Raw genomic sequence first — 18,307 nt, 5'->3', positions numbered from 1 at the left:
GCGTGCGAAGGTATTTTCCGCAGTACGATGGAAAATGTTCGATATTGGCAGTCTGTGTCAATATGTTGAGTGGCCAGTAGAAACATCCTGATGATGCGTGCACGGTGCGCCAGACGGACTCTAAACTTCGACTTTTGTTGCACCGTACTTGAAGCGATGTGACCATTGCGTGATGAATTAAACGTTCAGAGCCTGTCTGGGCAAAACGCCGACGTAGTCCTTCTGGAAGTACGTGAAAAATAAACGACATAAGGTAACGGTTTCAAGAACCAAGCGGACCATGATTAATATTTGGTTCCACATTACCACCGAAGATCTCATTTCATACGCATTGATTCGTCAGATAAACTTGTTTGCATCGCAATACCACGTCGGTTAGCGTCTGGTTATCACTTCGCTCGTTATCGTATCAAGCGCCGCTTGGGTGCCGGTCATTTACAAAGCGCACTTCCGTTAGAGCGTAGATTCTGTTGGTACTGTTGTGTTTCCCGCCTAAAGGAGCCGTGCGCGTTCAAGGACTTACTCCGGCATGATATGTGATACATATCGTGTCATACCAAACCGTCGACATTATTTCTCTCTCTTTCCTTTTTCTACGCGTCAATCTTAGTTTATGTTCTGATGTCTCTGGATTGCTCAGAAACGTCGGAAGTTGGAAGTATGGTGGTGGCGAAAACGTCTCTGTAGGCGTCCCCTCTAGGCCTATGAAGGCCTAGAGGGGACGCCTACAGAGACGTTTTCACGCATGTGAAACATCGGTTCAATGGGGGATCTCGGAACGTGTGCAGAGATCCTGTTCCGGGTGAAGCTGGGCTCGCGGCCACCGTTCCGGCCTGACGTGACGCCCGCCGACTGCCCGCGCGAGCTGCTGTCACTCATGAAGCTGTGCTGGAACGAGAGCCCCGCGCTGCGACCCTCGTTCGCCATACTGAAGCAGCTCATGCGCAAGTACACCAGGCGAGTGCCCCATCTCAAGCTCATAACAGAAACAGTCTCCTCTATTTTCATTTTTTTTTTCATAACGTGTTGTTTAGCCCCTTTAATATGACACTTGCCTTTCGAGGCTTCTCTAGAGGCAATTAGTAGGCTTCACCACAACGCAATTCACTGGCGCAGCCCCTTTCGCAATAGCCGTCGTCTTGCCTCTTCCTTCAAGTTGAAGAAGGCTAGGGCGAACAACGCTTGCGGCGCCGAAACTTATAAGCCACGTCTAGCGGAGGGATCTTTGTTTTTTTTTATTATTATTATTCTTTCAGACCTTCAACGTAAGCACCTCAGACCAATAAAACACCACCCAACGACGAAACAAATATGCGTGTCAAATCCAGCTTATACCCCTTGACTAAAACAAAGACTTCGCTCAGGCTGGATCCGTTGCGCGCATTCGTTCTTACTTGGCACTTACTCTATTAGAGAGTGGAGGCTGCTGTCTGCACACTTCTGGAAATTTAGTTTTTCGAATTGCGGATGCCATGTGGTGAATTATACGTTGCAGGGTTTGCCATGACAAAAGCTACAGGTCAAACTTGTGGCGCCTTTAGACGTAAGGAAAGGTGGGAAGGGAGCAGTCATAAGCACATTCTCTTATGCGACCAGCTTGAAACCATTTAACAATGATAAAGTATTCTTCCAAAACTGTTTTTATTGATTCTGTGAGAGAAATCTTGGCAAATAACTGAAGAAATAAGACCAAGCTTCCTTTTCTGAACTGTTTGTTGAAACCTCTAGGCCGTGAAACACATGTGACGTCGCGAATTTTAAGTTTTGTTTTCTCGTATTTGGGCCGTTTGATGCCAGGTACGTTCTCAAAACTTGCAAGGTTGAGCCTTTGAGTTGTTCAAAATGCAATGTAGAACTTTAACTAAAATGAATCAATGACGTTTTGGCGAGCCATTGCGGAGAACTTCAGAACAGCGTTGCAACCTTCGTGTTGCGTTTTTTTTTTTTTTCTGCCCGACTATTAACGGTAAAAGGGGGCTTTCTGCCATTTTTCTTAAGGCTTTCTTTAGTATACCTTTAAGAGTAACAAATGTCCACTTGAGTTAAAATGTAGTAAATGAATTTATTTGTCGGAATCAACACGTCCCAATTTTTGCTCCAGAAGTGCGTCAGTTCGAGTTGCGCAGCCAGACAGCTTATTACCTTGGAATATGACAACATAAAGGCTTGAATTGAAATTGAGAGTCAAGGGACAGAAGGAACTTCTGTGGAGCCTTTCTTTGTAATAATAAGACAGAAAGCCAAGTCAAGCAGTTCTTTGTAGAGAAAAACTGCTGGTGGAGTAATTCCTAAATGTACAACGCAGGGAAGGAAGGTGTCCCGCTTTTGTCTCTATACATCGAAAACAAGGTGAAACTAGTATGGGATGGCGGGCTTCTTTTGACACCAAGAAACGGAAGCGCAGAGTAGCTACTCAAGAATGCTGCACTGAATTGCCAAGCTCTCAGCTCACGTGTCTTTAGCACTAGGTTAAGACAACGGCCAATTCTGTTCCGCCAACCGACTTAGACGTCCATTGACAGACTAGGCCAGGCATCCGACGTGGCTTTCAAAGCCGGTTTTTCTGTATCGTGATGAATGAGAGCGTAACAAGACTGTCCTCCCTGTCGTTTTTCATACGTAGAAGATCGGATTCTGTTTCCCCCGATATGTGACGCATACTGAGGTTGCCTTTGCGAGCAACAAACGTAGAGATGCAGCCACCACCGCCATCATAAATGTTGCACAAACTGAATGAAACAATATATTCCCTCAATGGTTATACTCGCCAGGTGACACCAATCTAAGTTTAGCATGATTAAATTCATTGCAAGCCATTTTATTCGATAAATTAGAACCGTTAGTGGTTTTTTTTTTCAATTTTTTATGGCCTGGGAAAAAAACGAGAAGAAACTATTTTTTGTTTTTTTCATAATTCTGTTATTTCTTTTGCAAGCCCTCACATCTCTACTGAATAGGGCGCAAATAATCTACACAATGTAAGGGTCATCCATAACATCGCTCCAATTTTTTTTAAATATAGAATTGCTGCCAATTTTGGTTCTCCCACGGCAGTGGTAAAACTTAAGCGTTTCGTATACCGCTTCTAAACAAGCAGGAAACGAGGATTCATTAAGTTTCATTCAGCTTCTACCATCCCTAACGTACTTAGGCCCTATTTCCTCTAAATATAAACATGGTGAATGACGTAGCTCTTTCAGGATACCGTGAAAACACGCATAATATGTTTTAGATCGCTTCTATAGTCTCGCCAAGAGCTGCGCTGTAAAAAAAGAAAAGAAATGTAGATGAGTATGTAGTGCGAACAGTGAGCAGAATTCGGTAAACATCGTGCAAGATTTTTAGCAAAACGTTCTGCTGGGCTCGTTGTGTATACATGTTTATAGTGATAACCGAGTACCAAAACAAGACAGGGCAAGAGAGACAACTGGAAAGATGCTCATCGGGTGCTAGGCAGCTGTCCAATTGTCTCTCTTGCCCTGTTTTCGTGCTCATGTCTTCAATTATCACATTTTTCGCGGCGTGAGTGGATATCTCGGAGGAGTACTTTTTCTCGCACTCTACTATAACACATGTCCCTTCCTGACTTTCTCGATAAGCACTCGCGCAAACTGCTTCTCAAAAAAAATAAGTAATGCCATCTAAACGCTATAGACGGAGCCTACAATTACACAAATTCGCGAACAATCGGCCGGCACGCGAAACAATGTCCGCTCTCCCTCTCACTTCATTAGGTTATCGCCGTGTTCGCTCCGCCGTAGAAAATTTTCACGCAGTCACAATCACGCTGCAAAAGTAACAGCAGTCACTGAAGGTACATTACCAACTGCAACACTGTTAAAAAAAGTCCCGCTATATTACGTCATCACAACCTGCAGACTCTTGATACCAGGAAGTTCCCGCGATGATACATGATACTACCGAAGCCGTAGTTACCAACCAACATTACCAATGCCGTAATTCAAGAAGGTACTTTTGAAGCCACAGTGCTCCTTAACATTACTAATGCGATGCCACATGCAAAAACCTCTGAAGCCGCACTTTATAAATGCCGTACAAGAAATTACTACTAAAGCCGTAGTACCTCCCAACATTGCCAATGCCGTACCACGAACGAAAACATTTAAAGCCGTAGTTACCTACCGACATTGTCAATGCCGTACCATGGCTAAACGGTTACGTAAACGTAACATGCAAGTTCAGGGTCGGAACCGTAAGTGGCGCATGAGGGATCACCAGTGCGACATCGTGACTGCAATGAAACCGCAATAAATTTGTATAGTTGCAGTGCTGTACAGCAGTTTTTATGGGTAATGAAAACGTCGTAAAGTAATGCAACATAAATACACGAAAGAAAAGAAATCACAACACCAAGAGGTGCTCGTGTGTGCGACTCCTTCCCTTCTGTGTTTTGCAGCATTCCCCAGTGTTGCAGCCACCTGTTAGGCAGTCTAATTAAAGTGGAATTCATACAGTCAAGAGTTCTTTAAAAAAATAAGTATGTTAGCCAGAATAATGTTTGACGTAGTAGCTCTGCGGAAACCCGCAAGGTGGAGAGAAGTAATTAATTAATGGAAAATCAGACATCCACCCGTTCGTAGCAATTGCTACAAAGAAAACTCATACGGGTTCCTCGAAAGAAAAGCCTCACAGTTGAAAAATTCGTCCTGGTCCGGGACTCGAACCCGGGACCACCGCCTTTCCGGCTCGGATGGTAGAGCGGCTGCCCCGGAAAGGTGGTGGTCCCGGGTTCGAGTGCCGGACCAGGACGAATTTTTCTTCAACTGTGAGGCTTTTCTTTCGAGGAACCCGTATGGGTTTCCTTTGTAGCAATTGCTGATTTTCCATTAATTAATTATCCAGAATAATGAACAAAACCGCCTTTTTGGGTCTTGTGTAGGTATCAGGGGCTCAACTTTTGTTGGTGAGCTTTCTCCCTTTCTGTCTAATACCAAATGTTGTTCATGCAATAGTAACTGATATTCCATAACGGTTACACGAATGCTCAGGATAGTCTTTGGGAAAAAAAAGTGAAGATCAGTTTCCAGTTGTACTGTGTTTGAACAACATGAACAGCCTGTCTTGGACCATCAGAGGAGCTGAAGATGAAAAGCAGGAAATGTAAGCCAGTACCAAGCAATAATAAAAAAGGCTCACAGAGCTCCATTTGAAGATCTCAATCTCTGCGCAAGCCGGCAGAGCCTTTGCGCGGGCTCCTTTATTTCTCTTCAGTTGCTGGCGTGTACTCTCCGCATATGCCAACGAGGTATTCGAAATGAATATGAGATAGGCAGCTGACAATGCAATTAAAAACACCCGTGCAAAAAACAACTGTGACAACTAACTTATAATCCAAGGTTCATTCCGCATCACCTACTAAGCCTGGCATGTAATTTCAGCCCCTACCAGTATCATAACTTGTTGAGATACACACAGATCTCAGCAGCCACACACGATCATCTATACAAATCTTGGCACTCATACTAGGCTATTCCACACTGAAACGGAAACACGTATAACAATTGATGGTATCCATGCATGAACAGCTTGTGTAACTATATGTGTACCTGCATTCTTAACAGGCATAATCAGGGATGGACCAACTGAAATAAAACTTCGTTCTTTTAAATGCAAGAAATAATGTGACTATGATACCTTTTCGGCTTGAAACTGTCAAATCTTAGCAAAAAACAAGTGACACTTTCAATGTAACACGATGCAGAAATGAAAAACGGCATGCTGTCTTTCTGATGAAGAATTCAAAGTCAGGTACAATGAAAAGAAAACCCTAAAGACATTAGTTAAGTAAATCGGTTTTGTGTTCATTTTCTTGAGTAATACTGTTTGCACGCAATGCTATCTGTGCAGTAAGGGTAAGGGAAATTGAGCACACTAATACATGTTACTGCAAATTGCGGATACAACTTGCAAAATATAATGCCTAGCTTCACATGCTTCCTTCAGAGTATCATTACCTACTTTTGTGGTTAACCTATAAAAATTGAAGGGCATAACAGATAAGGCAATACCATGTAGTGTTGTTACCTTGGAGTGTTACCTTGACCAGTCTTGACTAGAAGGAACTTTTGCAGAAAAAAAAGTTGTAAACTGCCATCTGTAGCACACACTTTACAGCAAATAGATCATATATATTAACACTTGTTCTTATTGCTCTGTTATAAAAAGCAAGGCGACTAAACAATCATATGGCAATACACAGCCGTAATCCATATTATCTCTGTGGAATGTCCACTATTTGCTTTGTTCAAATAATTTATTAATTCCTTAAACACCTCTGTCAGGATAGTTCATGATGGGTGGGCTTCTGTTCGATAAAGAAATATTTCATCTATAGTGACTTTGAAATGCTACATAGTTTGATCGGCGAGATCATTTGTCCCTGGCCGTCTGAACGTAAAAATGAAAATTAAATTATGGGGTTTTACGTGCCAAAACCATGATCTGATTATAAGGCACGCAGTAGTGACGGTCTCCGGCAATTTGGACCACCTGGCGTTCTTTAACGTGCACATTTCGCCCCCATTGAAAAGCGGCAGCCGCGGCCAGGATTCGATCCCGCGACCTCGTGCTCAGCAGCCCAACACCATAGCCACTGAGCAACCACGGCGGGTGTTTGAACGAAAAAGGACTTCAGGTACAAAGAAGTACGTGCGCGTGGCAGATACGTTGTCTTCTTATGATGGATGCGCAATGGCGCAGTGGCGATGTACACGCAAAATTGCAGAGCTAAGAGAGGAAGAATTTGAAATACAGAAAGAAAACTAAGAAATGTTTGTCTTATTCTAAGCCGTGAAAGTTAATCTGTAAGGACATGCTACTGTAGCAGAAATACTCGTTATAAATAAAGATAGCTGTAGGGCTTTGATGAGATTCGAGAGACTGGACAGTAATATTTTATTTTCGGTCGTACTTTTGTCCATTATGCTAGTAGTTTTACAGAAAGTGGTGCGCGTATCAAGGAACGACGCGTGTAATCAAGAGCGCAGTTAGCTTCCTTGCTTATTTTAGTGCGAAAGCACTAGCCTAACAACCTGGACTTAGTCTCTGTCTGGATGAAGCTTCTTTATACAGCCCCGCGCAATATGAAAATGTGTGACCGACGGTGGAACAGAAATTCGAGCACAGCGGCCCGGTGCTCAAAAGATAGGCCATGATCCCACGCACACTGCTCTCGTTCCAAAGCCAGATAGCTCTTTGAAACGCTCGGCGTGTGCATCCCATGTCACTCATTTGTTTGTGACAGCTCGTCTGTGACTTCATGATAATCAAGCGTGCCGCGTAGTCACTCCTCCCTAACGCCTCGCCTTGTGCGCAACGACGCCCGCAGGCCTATGAGTGAAAAGAAAACGTATATCAAGATAAACAAGACAGATAAACAAGATATCTGATCCGTGCCGGGTGGCGCGCGGCTATATATGCGAATGGTGTTTCTGTGGAAGTAACGCAGCCTTACCAGCGCCTCGTTTGCCGCCAGCGTTGGAAACGATGTGCGATGCCCCAGCAAAAGATAATCGTGCTGTGATAACCGCCGCTGACTTGCGAATTTCTTTCCAGCGTAGTCGAACGCGTCCTGGGCAGCGGCGCGTAATCTAACGCCGGTGCGCCAGTGTATAATTGCGTGGGTGGCATCTGTGGCCGCACTTTCGCTCGTTGTTATGAGCAGTTGTGAGGCATGCGCAGGAGACATGGGCACGCCGTCAATGCCGATACAAACTCGTGGAACGACACACTATGCAAAACACCACCGCACAGGCACGTCAACTACCTATATCGGCTCTGTGAGCGGCTAGAAGAAGTTACAAGCAAGCACCCGCCGGCGATTCGGCGAAAAATTCTAAATCTCAAGGACGACAGAGCAAGCTACGCCGTTCAGTTGCATGTCCAGAAAGAATTGCGACAGCTGAACGTCACAAAAGCACTCGCATGAGGTCTAGAATATTAACTTATAGCAAGGAAACGTGCCATATAGATAAGCAGGCGCATGGGCAGGCGGTGGATCAGTGATTCGTAGATGAACAGCTTCCTGACACAACCAAGAGTTCAATTTTATAAGTTCATTCGAACTTACCGTGAAGTTCTTTCACAGGAGCCGGAGAATCCACAACGCGGCCCGGTTCTACCTTGCAGCAGCGAAAAACGCACGAAGTTATGAAACCCGGGACGAAGCCCCCACCGCAGGCATATCCGAAACCACCACAGAAATCAGGCCTGCGTAATTTCTTTTATGCCTGCGTGCTGCGTGCCCCTGGCCGTGTTCTTCCGCGCGGTGGCGTCGCAGCGCAAGTTCCGAGCAAAAAGTTAGTTTGATTGAAGTTTTAATGCTGCTTCCTGGCAATCGCAGACAACAACGGTACTCACCTCGTCAGTCACACTAAACATAACTACTTATGATATCCCAAAATAAGCTTCCATTTTGAAACGGTTCGGAGCCGTTGAAGCCCGGTACAGCACGCGGCAGGTACGGCGTTCGTGCGGCTGCGGTCCCGTAGGATGTTCCTGTAATTTTAAGAAAGCTTTATTTTTTTCTTTTATTTTCTTTTTTTTAAGCGCAAGCTTTACGGGCCGCGAACTTGCGATTTCGCCGTGGCCGTGCTCCGAGAAGGCACAAGACGCCACACCGCATTCCTCGTCGTTGCGTTCGCCTCCGCTCGCTTCGCCAGCTGCGTCGCATGCCTGATAACATGTCGGAGGATTGAAAAGGAGAGCTCGCGTGCGCCGCAACCACAGTTGAGGTGGCAGCATGGACGGCGACAATTCTGATAAGCAGGAGGAGGCCTGGAATCGACATCGGAACGAGAGGAAGCGAATCGCCCAAGAAACAGACGAACAGCGCGCCGAACGACTGGCTAAACGCCACAACATAGCTAGACAACCAGACTAACCTGGACTTGCTATCGAGATTAACCAAGGCATAGCCGAGCTAAGCCACTGCCAATTTCTTATAGTGCACGCGTATTGTACTGCACGGCCAGTTCTTCGCTACTGTTCCTGCGCCCACCCACCGCGGTTGCTTAGTCGCTATAGTGTTGGGCTCCTAAGCACGAGATCGCGGGATCGAATCCCGGCCACGGCGGCCGCATTTTCGATGGTGGCGAAATGCGGAAACACGCGTGCACTTAGAAGTAGGTACACGTTAAAAAATCCCCAGGTGGTCCAGATATCCGGAGTCCTCAATAGGGCGTGCCTCATGATGAGATCGTGGTTTTGGCAAGTAGAACCCCGTAATTTAGTTTTGTGCCAGAGCACAGCAGATGCCCTGAGCACAAGCGGTGTCCCCAGCGACGATGTGTCTAGACAGTGCGCGCCGACAATGCGCACAGTTTGCAGTTGAGCCGACCATGCGTGTATACACAGTCAAGTGAGCCTGCCCCGGTGCAACACACCGCACGCTCCTCCTTTCGTGGAAGTGTAGCAGCAACGACACTGGGCTGTGGTCGAACCTGTTTGGAGCGGTTTCTACAAAAAGTTCCGGTTCGCGTTGGATTCCAAGATGGTGGAAGAAAATATCGGTTTGGTTCCGGCTCAGCTCCCATTTTCATTTGTTGAGATCCGTTCCGGTTCGGTCCAACACCCTGTATATACGTACTATTGAGGACAGAACTGTCCCGGACGCGGCTCCAACGGCCGGAGCAGGGAGAAACTGCATCGGACGGTACGCCTGGTTCGAGACAGAGCTTGCGTCCTAGCTTGAGTGCAAGTAGAGTGTACTAGACTATTCTAGTACACTCTACGTGCAAGCGTGTACTCGCTGGCTCCTTCACGCAAGTTGCTCTTCGCCCAGGAACCTTCCGCGAGATGCCGCTATGTGGGCATCGGCTGGGAGCGTGACTTGCTTGCAATCCAGTTTATAAACGCACGGCATATGCGGCGTTATTGGCAGCGTCATTGTTTATACCACTTTCCCGTTCCGCAAAACCAATATTTGATTGTCTGGGCACAGACTGCGAAAAGAGACGCAGTTGGCAACAAGAACTAAAAAACACTGCCATTCGATGCACGCTTGCTTAAGAGGTTATCGCGCCCGCTCGGCGAAAACCATGATAAGTGCCTTGTCACCAGTGCTGCAGCACCGGTCATAGCGGCATCTCGCGCAAGGTTCGTGGGCAAAGCATGGAAGGCGCCAGCGGGTATACACGCCTGCTGGCAAGCTAGGACGCACATGCTCTCATTCTTGATCTCGAGCCAGGTGAACCATCACTAGACGGCGCAGCAATGCAGTTTTCCCCTGCTCCGGCTGTTGGAGCCGCGCCCTATAATAATATATGGGGTTTTACGTGCCAAAACCACTTTCTGTTTATGAGGCACGCCGTAGTGGGGGACTCCGGAAATTTTGACCACCTGGGGTTCTTTAACGTGCACGTAAATCTAAGTACAGGGGTGCTTTCGCATTTCGCCCCCATCGAAATGCGGCCGCCGTGGCCGGGATTCGATCCCGCGACCTCGTGCTCAGCAGCCTAACACCATAGCCACTGAGCAACCACGGTGGGTCATGGGAGCCGCGTCCTGAGCCGTTCTGTCCCCGATAGTACGCATAACAGGGTGTCCCGCGTAACTTGTGTCAAGGTTTAAAAATGTACCTTCATGTACCTGGACTAAGGTAATCTCATGTACTACCGTAATGTTGCTACGTGGTAGCCGTTGCTTGGAACAAGTCAGGCTACTTTTTTGTATTTCGCTAAATTACATAATTCGATAATATTAGTTAACCAAATGCTCAAATATTATATACAGAACTTAAGTGCCAAAGAGGAAGTCGTAGACAATCCCGAAAGAATATTCGATCAAGCTGTCTGCTGCCTATGTGTTACATAAAAAAATGCCATGTTCAAATTTATTTATTTATTTATTTATTTATTTATGTAGGCATTACTATATTTGTATTTAAAACTAGAACAGTTAAAACTATGGCGCCAATTCATATCATTATTACTTTGGCCAGCTATATATATCAAAGCGCTCAAGAATGCGACAGCTAATGTTGACAGCACACCGTGCACAAGTAAAAAAAAAAGTGTTCTCTCGCTGCCCACGCGTGCCAGCTCACGCTCGGACACCTTTGCGCGGTCGTCCTTCAGCGCAGCAGGGCCGGCATGTTTCCTTCCCCAGAATTGCCGGAGCGTGAACCGCTTTACCCGATGTCAAAATTGATCCACAGGGACCGTGCGCTATCGGAGACCGCAGCAACGCAATCCTACGGCTTTGCAGGCTATTTGGCTTCCCCTGTTTTTCTCGTGTCTCAAGGTTTTTGATAATGCAATGAATTTGATGTTTTATTTCACTCAATCCCACTGAAACGATGGCACGTCGCTGTGCTCTTCGTGACGCTGCAGTAACAATCTGGTTGCCAACTATATACGAGTACTGTGGTTAAGTTTGAACAGTAAAACTGTAGCTTGTCCTATATTAACTAAACATAAGGTTTCGCTGATCAATAGATGCTTATTCTCAGGCCACGTGTACGAGAAAACAACGCCACCGCTTTGACTCCAGGCATTTGGCGCTTCAAAGCGTTCGCTCAAGAAAGAAGGAAATAAAAAGAGAAAGCCGCGTACGGTTCACGTAAAGAGCAAGGCCGCGCCTTGAATTCTGCGAAATCAAGAGCGACGCTAATTTTTCCGCGTGAAGCGGGAGTTTAAACGATGGCTTGGTGTCATTCCTCTGGTCGCCAAACAATATATTGTCGGCATTGCGATTCCTTTCCAAGTTGTGCAAGCTAAGAAGGAAAAAGTAAAAAGTGCGGACGACGCGCGCCGCACACCGTTTTGCATCCGACAAAGTTTATGGTCGCCTCTGGGAACGTTGTTCTCGTGCACGCATTCCACCTATACGTGCCTATTCTGAAGAAACTGAGAAGTTCGACGGCACGCGATGGCCCATTCATTGGCCGATGGTTCATTGGTTTTTATTATTATTATTATTATTATTATTATTATTATTGTTGTTGTTGTTGTTGTTGTTGTATTTCCTTAGAATTGTTTCAGGGCACGGCGATTGATTGATTGATTGATTGATTGATTGATTGATTGATTGATTGATTGATTGATTGATTGATTGATTGATTGATTGATTGATTGATTGATTGATTGATTTGGGCGGGTGTCGAGTGTAGCGTGGCCGTGAAGGATTGGGTCAACGCTTCCTTGAATAAATAAAGGACAAAATGAAGAACTGTAATGGCAAAAAAAGTGGAGAAGCTGGCCTGAATGAAGTGCATCTAGCCGCGATGGAGGAGAGGGGGAGCGACAGAGACGTGGCACGAAGCCGAAAGCAGGCGGCACGTGGATACGATGGTCATAACAAAAGCCTGTCTCTTTCTATGCGTAGCCTATACGCGTTCGCCCCACGACGTATAACCACCATATAGCGGCCAGGCTGGGAATCTTGCCTTACACACCGCTGCTTCCAACAATACCACTTTCCCTCCCGAATAGTACTTTGTGAAAGGCGCTTCTTCTACATAACACTCACTTGGCAAAGGAGCCAGCTTTACGAGCAAGTTTTTGAAGAAATGGGCAGAGCAGGAGGAAATGAGGGGGTCGTATTCGTTAATGAAGTGAGCGTCATTGTCCTAGTTTCAGCAAAGAAACCTAGCTCGCGCAGAGAAAGGGTGAGAGAAGTAATAAAAATAGACAAGGAAGACATGCTGCTGCCGAAAAGCAAAACAGCGGACGCGGCTTCGGAACGTCAGGCGTAACCAGGTCGGAAAATACGTGCCCGCCAACAAAAATAGAGGGAAAAGTATGAGCGCTCGTGTTTCTGCCGCAGGAAGCGATGAAAGAAACAGAACAAATACGATAGAAATAACTCTCGCTAGAAAGTTGCTGGCGAGTATAAAAACTCCATCGTTGTATCATTCAAAGATGCCAACATGAACTGCGTCCCTACTGCAAAGCAGCAACTTTACAACACTATGTGTCTGACTTTGTCTTTTTAATTTTTTTCTATAGTGCTTTGGTGTGTAAAGTCCAAAACGCTTGCAGCAAATATTGCGCTAATAATGTGACGCGCTTTACTAAAACATTTTTTTAGCTTAATTATATGGCCCCAGAAGCTGCACGGCCACACAGGGAAGGAAATCTAAGTATTTATTGCTCTCCAGAGTCCTCTGTCAGTCATGAAAGCGACTTGGAAGTGCTATTCGGCTTATCATTATGAATACAGCGACCATAGAATGCGCAATCTGTCTCATGGTCGTTTTGCAGCCAAATGGTTACATTAACAGGGCACATTGATAACTGGTGCATGTGAAATGGAGATAGCGGAAGCGTTCGCGATCGGTTAAAGGTGTTTATTGTAAGACAGTGATTTCGCGCGACCTCAATATGCAGAATCCCTTAAATTTTTCACACATTTGCAGCCACAATAAACGTTTAAACTTGCGCACACGAGAATTTCCTGTGGTCGCATGTGTATTACGGAACACAGCGGTCCCGGCGAACAGGAAGGAGCAGAGCACTGCGCATCCATGACTGGTACCGACGGAGCGCTAGAAGAGGTCACGTGCGCCGAATGAAATCTAAGTCTCCAACGAAAGGTCCGTTAGGGTACTGCGCCATGAAGTGGGACCGTGCTATTGACCACAGGGTATATATACCAATCATTTAAAACAGGTATGACGTCTAAAATTAGATATGAATTGGCACAAATGGGACCAAAATTAGATATTATTGGCACAAATGACATACTCGCATTGGTTGCTGCCAGGCCCTCCTGATCACTGTCCTTTGCGAAAGCCATAAGCTAAAAGGAACGAAAGAAAGTGAACACGACTGCTCTTATTATATACATGTACAGTTGACGCTATTGGACGAAAACGCCGTACATTCCCTCTGTCTTGAAAGCGGAATGCTTTTATTGCAAGGAGGTTCCGTTGCGCTGCCTCGCAGTATTGCACGACGACTTGGACAAAATACACGCCGCATAGCCGCGTCGCCATAGCGAATTCATCACCAAAAGCCAGTTGGTCTGTTATGCTACACAGAAACTTAGTAGAAGGACGCATGCATAGCGTGACAACCAGCAGCGCCGCGTGTGTTGTACCGCTTCGCGAATGTGTGTGGGGGCCCCCGTGCAGGCAGATGGGCAGCAGCAACCTGCTGGACAACCTTCTGCAGCGCATGGAGCAGTACGCCAACAACCTGGAGCAGCTGGTCGAGGAGAAGACGGCCGCGCTTGTCGAGGAGAAGCGCAAGAGCGACGAGCTGCTCTACGAGGTGCTGCCGCGCTCGGTGGCCGAGCAGCTCAAGCGCGGCGAGTACGTGCAGCCCGAGGCGTTCGAGTGCGCCACCATCTGCTTCAGCGACATCGTCGGCTTCACGGCCATCTGCGCGCACAGCACGCCCATCGAGGTGGTGGATCTGCTCAACGACCTGTACTCCTGCTTCGACGCGATCATCATCAACTACGACGTCTTCAAGGTGGAGACCATCGGCGACGCCTACATGGTGGTGTCTGGCCTGCCCGTGCGCAACGGCAAGGAGCACGCGCGCGAGGTGGGCCGCATGACGCTGTCGCTGCTGACGGCCATCTCGGGCTTTCGCATCCGCCACCAGCCGTCCAACAAGCTGCGGCTGCGCATCGGCGTCCACTCGGGCCCCTGTGCGGCTGGCGTGGTGGGCCTCAAGCGACCCCGCTACTGCCTCTTCGGCGACTCGGTCAACACTGCCTCGCGCATGGAGAGCTGCGGCGAGGCCATGAAGATCCACATCACGCGCGAGACCAAGCGCCTGCTCGACACCTTCGGCACCTTCCGCCACCGGCTGCGCGGGGACATCTATGTCAAGGTACATACTATGCCCACTTTTAACCACCGACGCTTGCTGTGCCCACTATATTTCGCGCCAACGCTAGTACCGTTCAACAGGCTCGAAAATAGTGCCGGCACCCATGCGTAATCATGGACCAGATGTACTTAAGCAGTGCACCGTCGATGCACTGTCTGCGCGTCGTAGCGCTTCTACGTTGCCACATTATCACCATCAAGCTGTGCTCACTTTGCTAAGTTAGGTAACTTAAGCCACTACCATCCACATTCATTGAGAAAGTTTCATACGAGTGACTAGATAGCTGTTTCACTTATAGATACGAAAGTGCAACCAACGCACAGCTGCAACTGAGAAGGCCAACAAGGTCATAGTATACCTGTTTTACTCCCACAGTACAATCTATCTAGCCTTTCTTGGAATGCACCCACAGAGTCATTGCACACTTCCAAGCGTCGTAATCGATGATCTCAGGCCTACAAAGCACAACAATGCTTCATTATCGTACTTTCCCTTCCGCTTCTGCTTCCCATCCAATTTCTCCAGGGCAAAGGCATGATGCGCACCTATTTCCTGGAAGCAGAGGACCCTCCTTTCTCGCCGGACATAGGCTTGCAGGGTACATTCTTCACAAACGAGCACCTGATGCGCCAGCTTTGAACGGGACCAACTTCCATCGAGGGCCAGCGGCACCGATTGCCCGCATCACTTTTCACAAGTGACGCGTGTGCACCAGATTGTGGCGCCTATGTGCTAAGCTGCATAAGAACGAGCTCCGAAAGAATCGAATAGCTGGCCTGAATGGTAGTATCGGCTTTACTAGTCGCCAGATCTTGTAACGCAGTGCGGTCGTCATGGTCTGCTGGAAAAAGAGGCATGTGACGCGAATCTTCATGAATCACGCCTTCTTCCTTCCTTCCTTCCTTTCTTTATTTCTTTATTTATTTCTTCCTAGCGTACTTAATCACATGTAAGAATGGGCACACGCTTAAGTCGCAAGCACTGATAAGCCGAAAAGTTTAAGCCGGGATCCCTCCTTGCCAGGCTCTTTCGAGGCGCAACATCAGGAAGTTTTGAGGAAGGGAGCATAGTGGTGACTATTTTTCAAGTCAAAATTTGCTGCTATCAGTCGGCGCCGAGAGAAGGCAGTAACGAAAGGTGACGCGCACGGGTTCCTGGCTTTGGCTGCAACTCAACAGAGGGCCCAGTTAACTTTAATGTACGCAAAATAAAGCTAGACAATACGTTTAAATAGTTTAAAAGCCACAGTGCTCCCTGCTCGTACACATCCTTCTTGATCGACTTAGAGAGAGAAGGACTTTTGACTCAAGCATTGTCTTTGTCACGTGTCTCGTGTCAAACCATCATCATGGGGACATGCAATCCACGTTACCCTACTTCGCGAAACGTACGCAGCCAACAAGTTATTGCCAGTCACTTTGCTTTAGTTCAAGATTTTCTTTCTCTGCTTGTTCTTACTGGGTTCGCGCTCGTGGTACTGGAAAATGCTGTTTCAGTTCTACATCTCTACAATCACTTGTGGTGGCTTCCTGCACTCAAAGCTCACGACGTGACATTGAATCTGATGGCCGGACTGTTGCAAAAGCAGAAACGATAAAACGACAAAAGCAAGCAGCGATTGTACTGGGTATTCGGAACCCTAGAAATAAAAAAGAAAGAAGATATAAGAGGCAAATGAAATGAAAAATTGTCCTCTACTCAAGAGTTGCGGGAGGCTACAAAAGAAAACTGTTTCTCAGAAAGGAAGCTTCGCGGTTAAGGAAACATTCGTCCTGGTCCGGGGATCAAACCCGTGGCCAACACCATTCTTTCAGGGAAAAGAGGAGGGAGGATCACTATACCGTTTGGGCTAATCAAGAGGCTAGCAGACGGCAGCGCGAGGCGAATTAATCAACAATTCGAAGCGCAAGAAACACTGATTAGGCAAATCAGCTCTGAAAGGTAAAAATTGTCCTCCGCTCAAGAATAACGGAAGGCTACAACACTACCCCCGCCTTGCGGATTTCCGCACAACTGATTTGCTTACAAGAGGTAAGGCACCGCTAGCTATAAATTAACAGGCTGAATTTGGGGAAACCGTACCTGCAAGGTAAACTCAACAGACTAGGAGCGATCACCTAAGACATAAATTCGCCTCCTGAGTGGTGGCCTCTTTACAAAAGGCTGCAACTCGTGCCATCTGTTTGTAGGACTCCATAGAATTCACAATCGGCTCCGGGAGATTCGGAATAAACCTCTCCGCAGCAGGAGCACACGGTTTATAGCCGCTGCGCCGATTTTCTGTGGTGTGCTAAGGACAAGCGTTGAACCTTTGACACAAACAGCCACAGCGATCTCTCGTTTCGTCACACGGACGAACTCTCGATTGCAAATGCTCTACTACATCCGTTCGGGCGAACAGCCGACGGTCGCGTCTCTTGTGTCTCTACAATACTGTTCGTGCTTGTAACGATACACCTGAACTCAAGGCATTGTCGCAGATATGTCATTATGATGAAATGTCTTAAATGTTATCGTCAACAACCTGCGAACACCAGCAGCATGTGCTTTATGGCAGCCTTCGTTGCCTGCGTACTTTTCGTTGGTGTCATCTGTGTGTGCAAGTACGTGTCATTTTTTGTGATTTATTTGTTTTCTCATTAAGAGCCGCAACGCGCGCGCTCCTTTACTTAGGCAGACTGCGACCTCCAGCGTAGCAAAGGGCAGACGCCAAGTTGTTCGTCGTTTCGTGTAACCCACTCGTTATGCTTTACCAGTGTGCAAGCGAGGTCGATCCCACTTGTCTAGAACTTGTGATGCGTGTTTCATGGCAACTTTCCCTAAATGCATACTTTCCGTCGGCCCCATCTGTGTGGAACAATTTGTGTTCGATGGCTTTCACTCTAGTCACGAAAGGGGTCAGACCAAACATTGCCAGCGGACGTGTTCACTCTCCGGCTCCCAACGTACGCACATAGGTCACTGTCCAGTGCTCGGCCAGCTTTGATACTAACACTTATGCACGGTTATATACGAGCGTGATCGACATCGTACACGTAGTGCTGTTATCGTGTAGTCGCCTCGCGTGAAGCCCTTCACAGTCATGACTGTACATGCACATTTCGTCAATAATTCGAGCGAATAAAATGCACCAAGCGCGTCCTGTGTTCGTGTGAGCGCAAGCGGGTCGACAGGCGCAGAGCCAAGGCGGTCAATGCGACTCTGAGCCCGCCATGTGCGCCGCGTGCCGTTAGAAATACCACGGCGAAATGGGTGTTGCACAGACGTCATTGTGCAGAGCGTTCATTCGCCGTGGACGCCCGCCGCCTTATTATGGTCGCCGTTTTTCCGGTAAATAATCAATAACGTCCCGGCAGACGGGGGCCCGCCGTCGTAAATGAGGGCTATGGCCCGAACGGGGCCGACTCGATCCTCATTGCAGGTCATTAAAGCCGAAGGAGAGACCGCAGGGCTGGCGCACAGCTGCGCGACCGACATATGAATCCTGCAAAAGGCGCTGGACG

General features: G+C 47.3%; 1 protein-coding gene across 1 annotated transcript in view; it reads left to right on the top strand.

Moving 5' to 3' along the window:
- LOC142565812 (atrial natriuretic peptide receptor 1-like) overlaps positions 1–17,896 on the top strand; it is a 60,199-nt gene extending 42,303 nt beyond the window's left edge. Inside the window, exons 16-18 of the mRNA XM_075676349.1 lie at positions 789–961; positions 14,100–14,804; positions 15,330–17,896. Of these exons, the coding sequence (XP_075532464.1) occupies positions 789–961; positions 14,100–14,804; positions 15,330–15,443 (992 nt within the window). The 3' untranslated portion in view covers positions 15,444–17,896. The remainder of the gene's footprint in view (positions 1–788; positions 962–14,099; positions 14,805–15,329) is intronic.
- The last annotated feature ends 411 nt before the right edge of the window (positions 17,897–18,307 follow it).

The sequence above is a fragment of the Dermacentor variabilis genome, unplaced genomic scaffold (genome assembly GCF_050947875.1).
Source record: "Dermacentor variabilis isolate Ectoservices unplaced genomic scaffold, ASM5094787v1 scaffold_12, whole genome shotgun sequence".
Lineage (NCBI taxonomy): Eukaryota > Metazoa > Arthropoda > Arachnida > Ixodida > Ixodidae > Dermacentor > Dermacentor variabilis.
The sequence above is the reverse complement of the archived record's forward strand: the minus strand, read 5'-3'. Positions and strand labels throughout refer to the sequence as shown.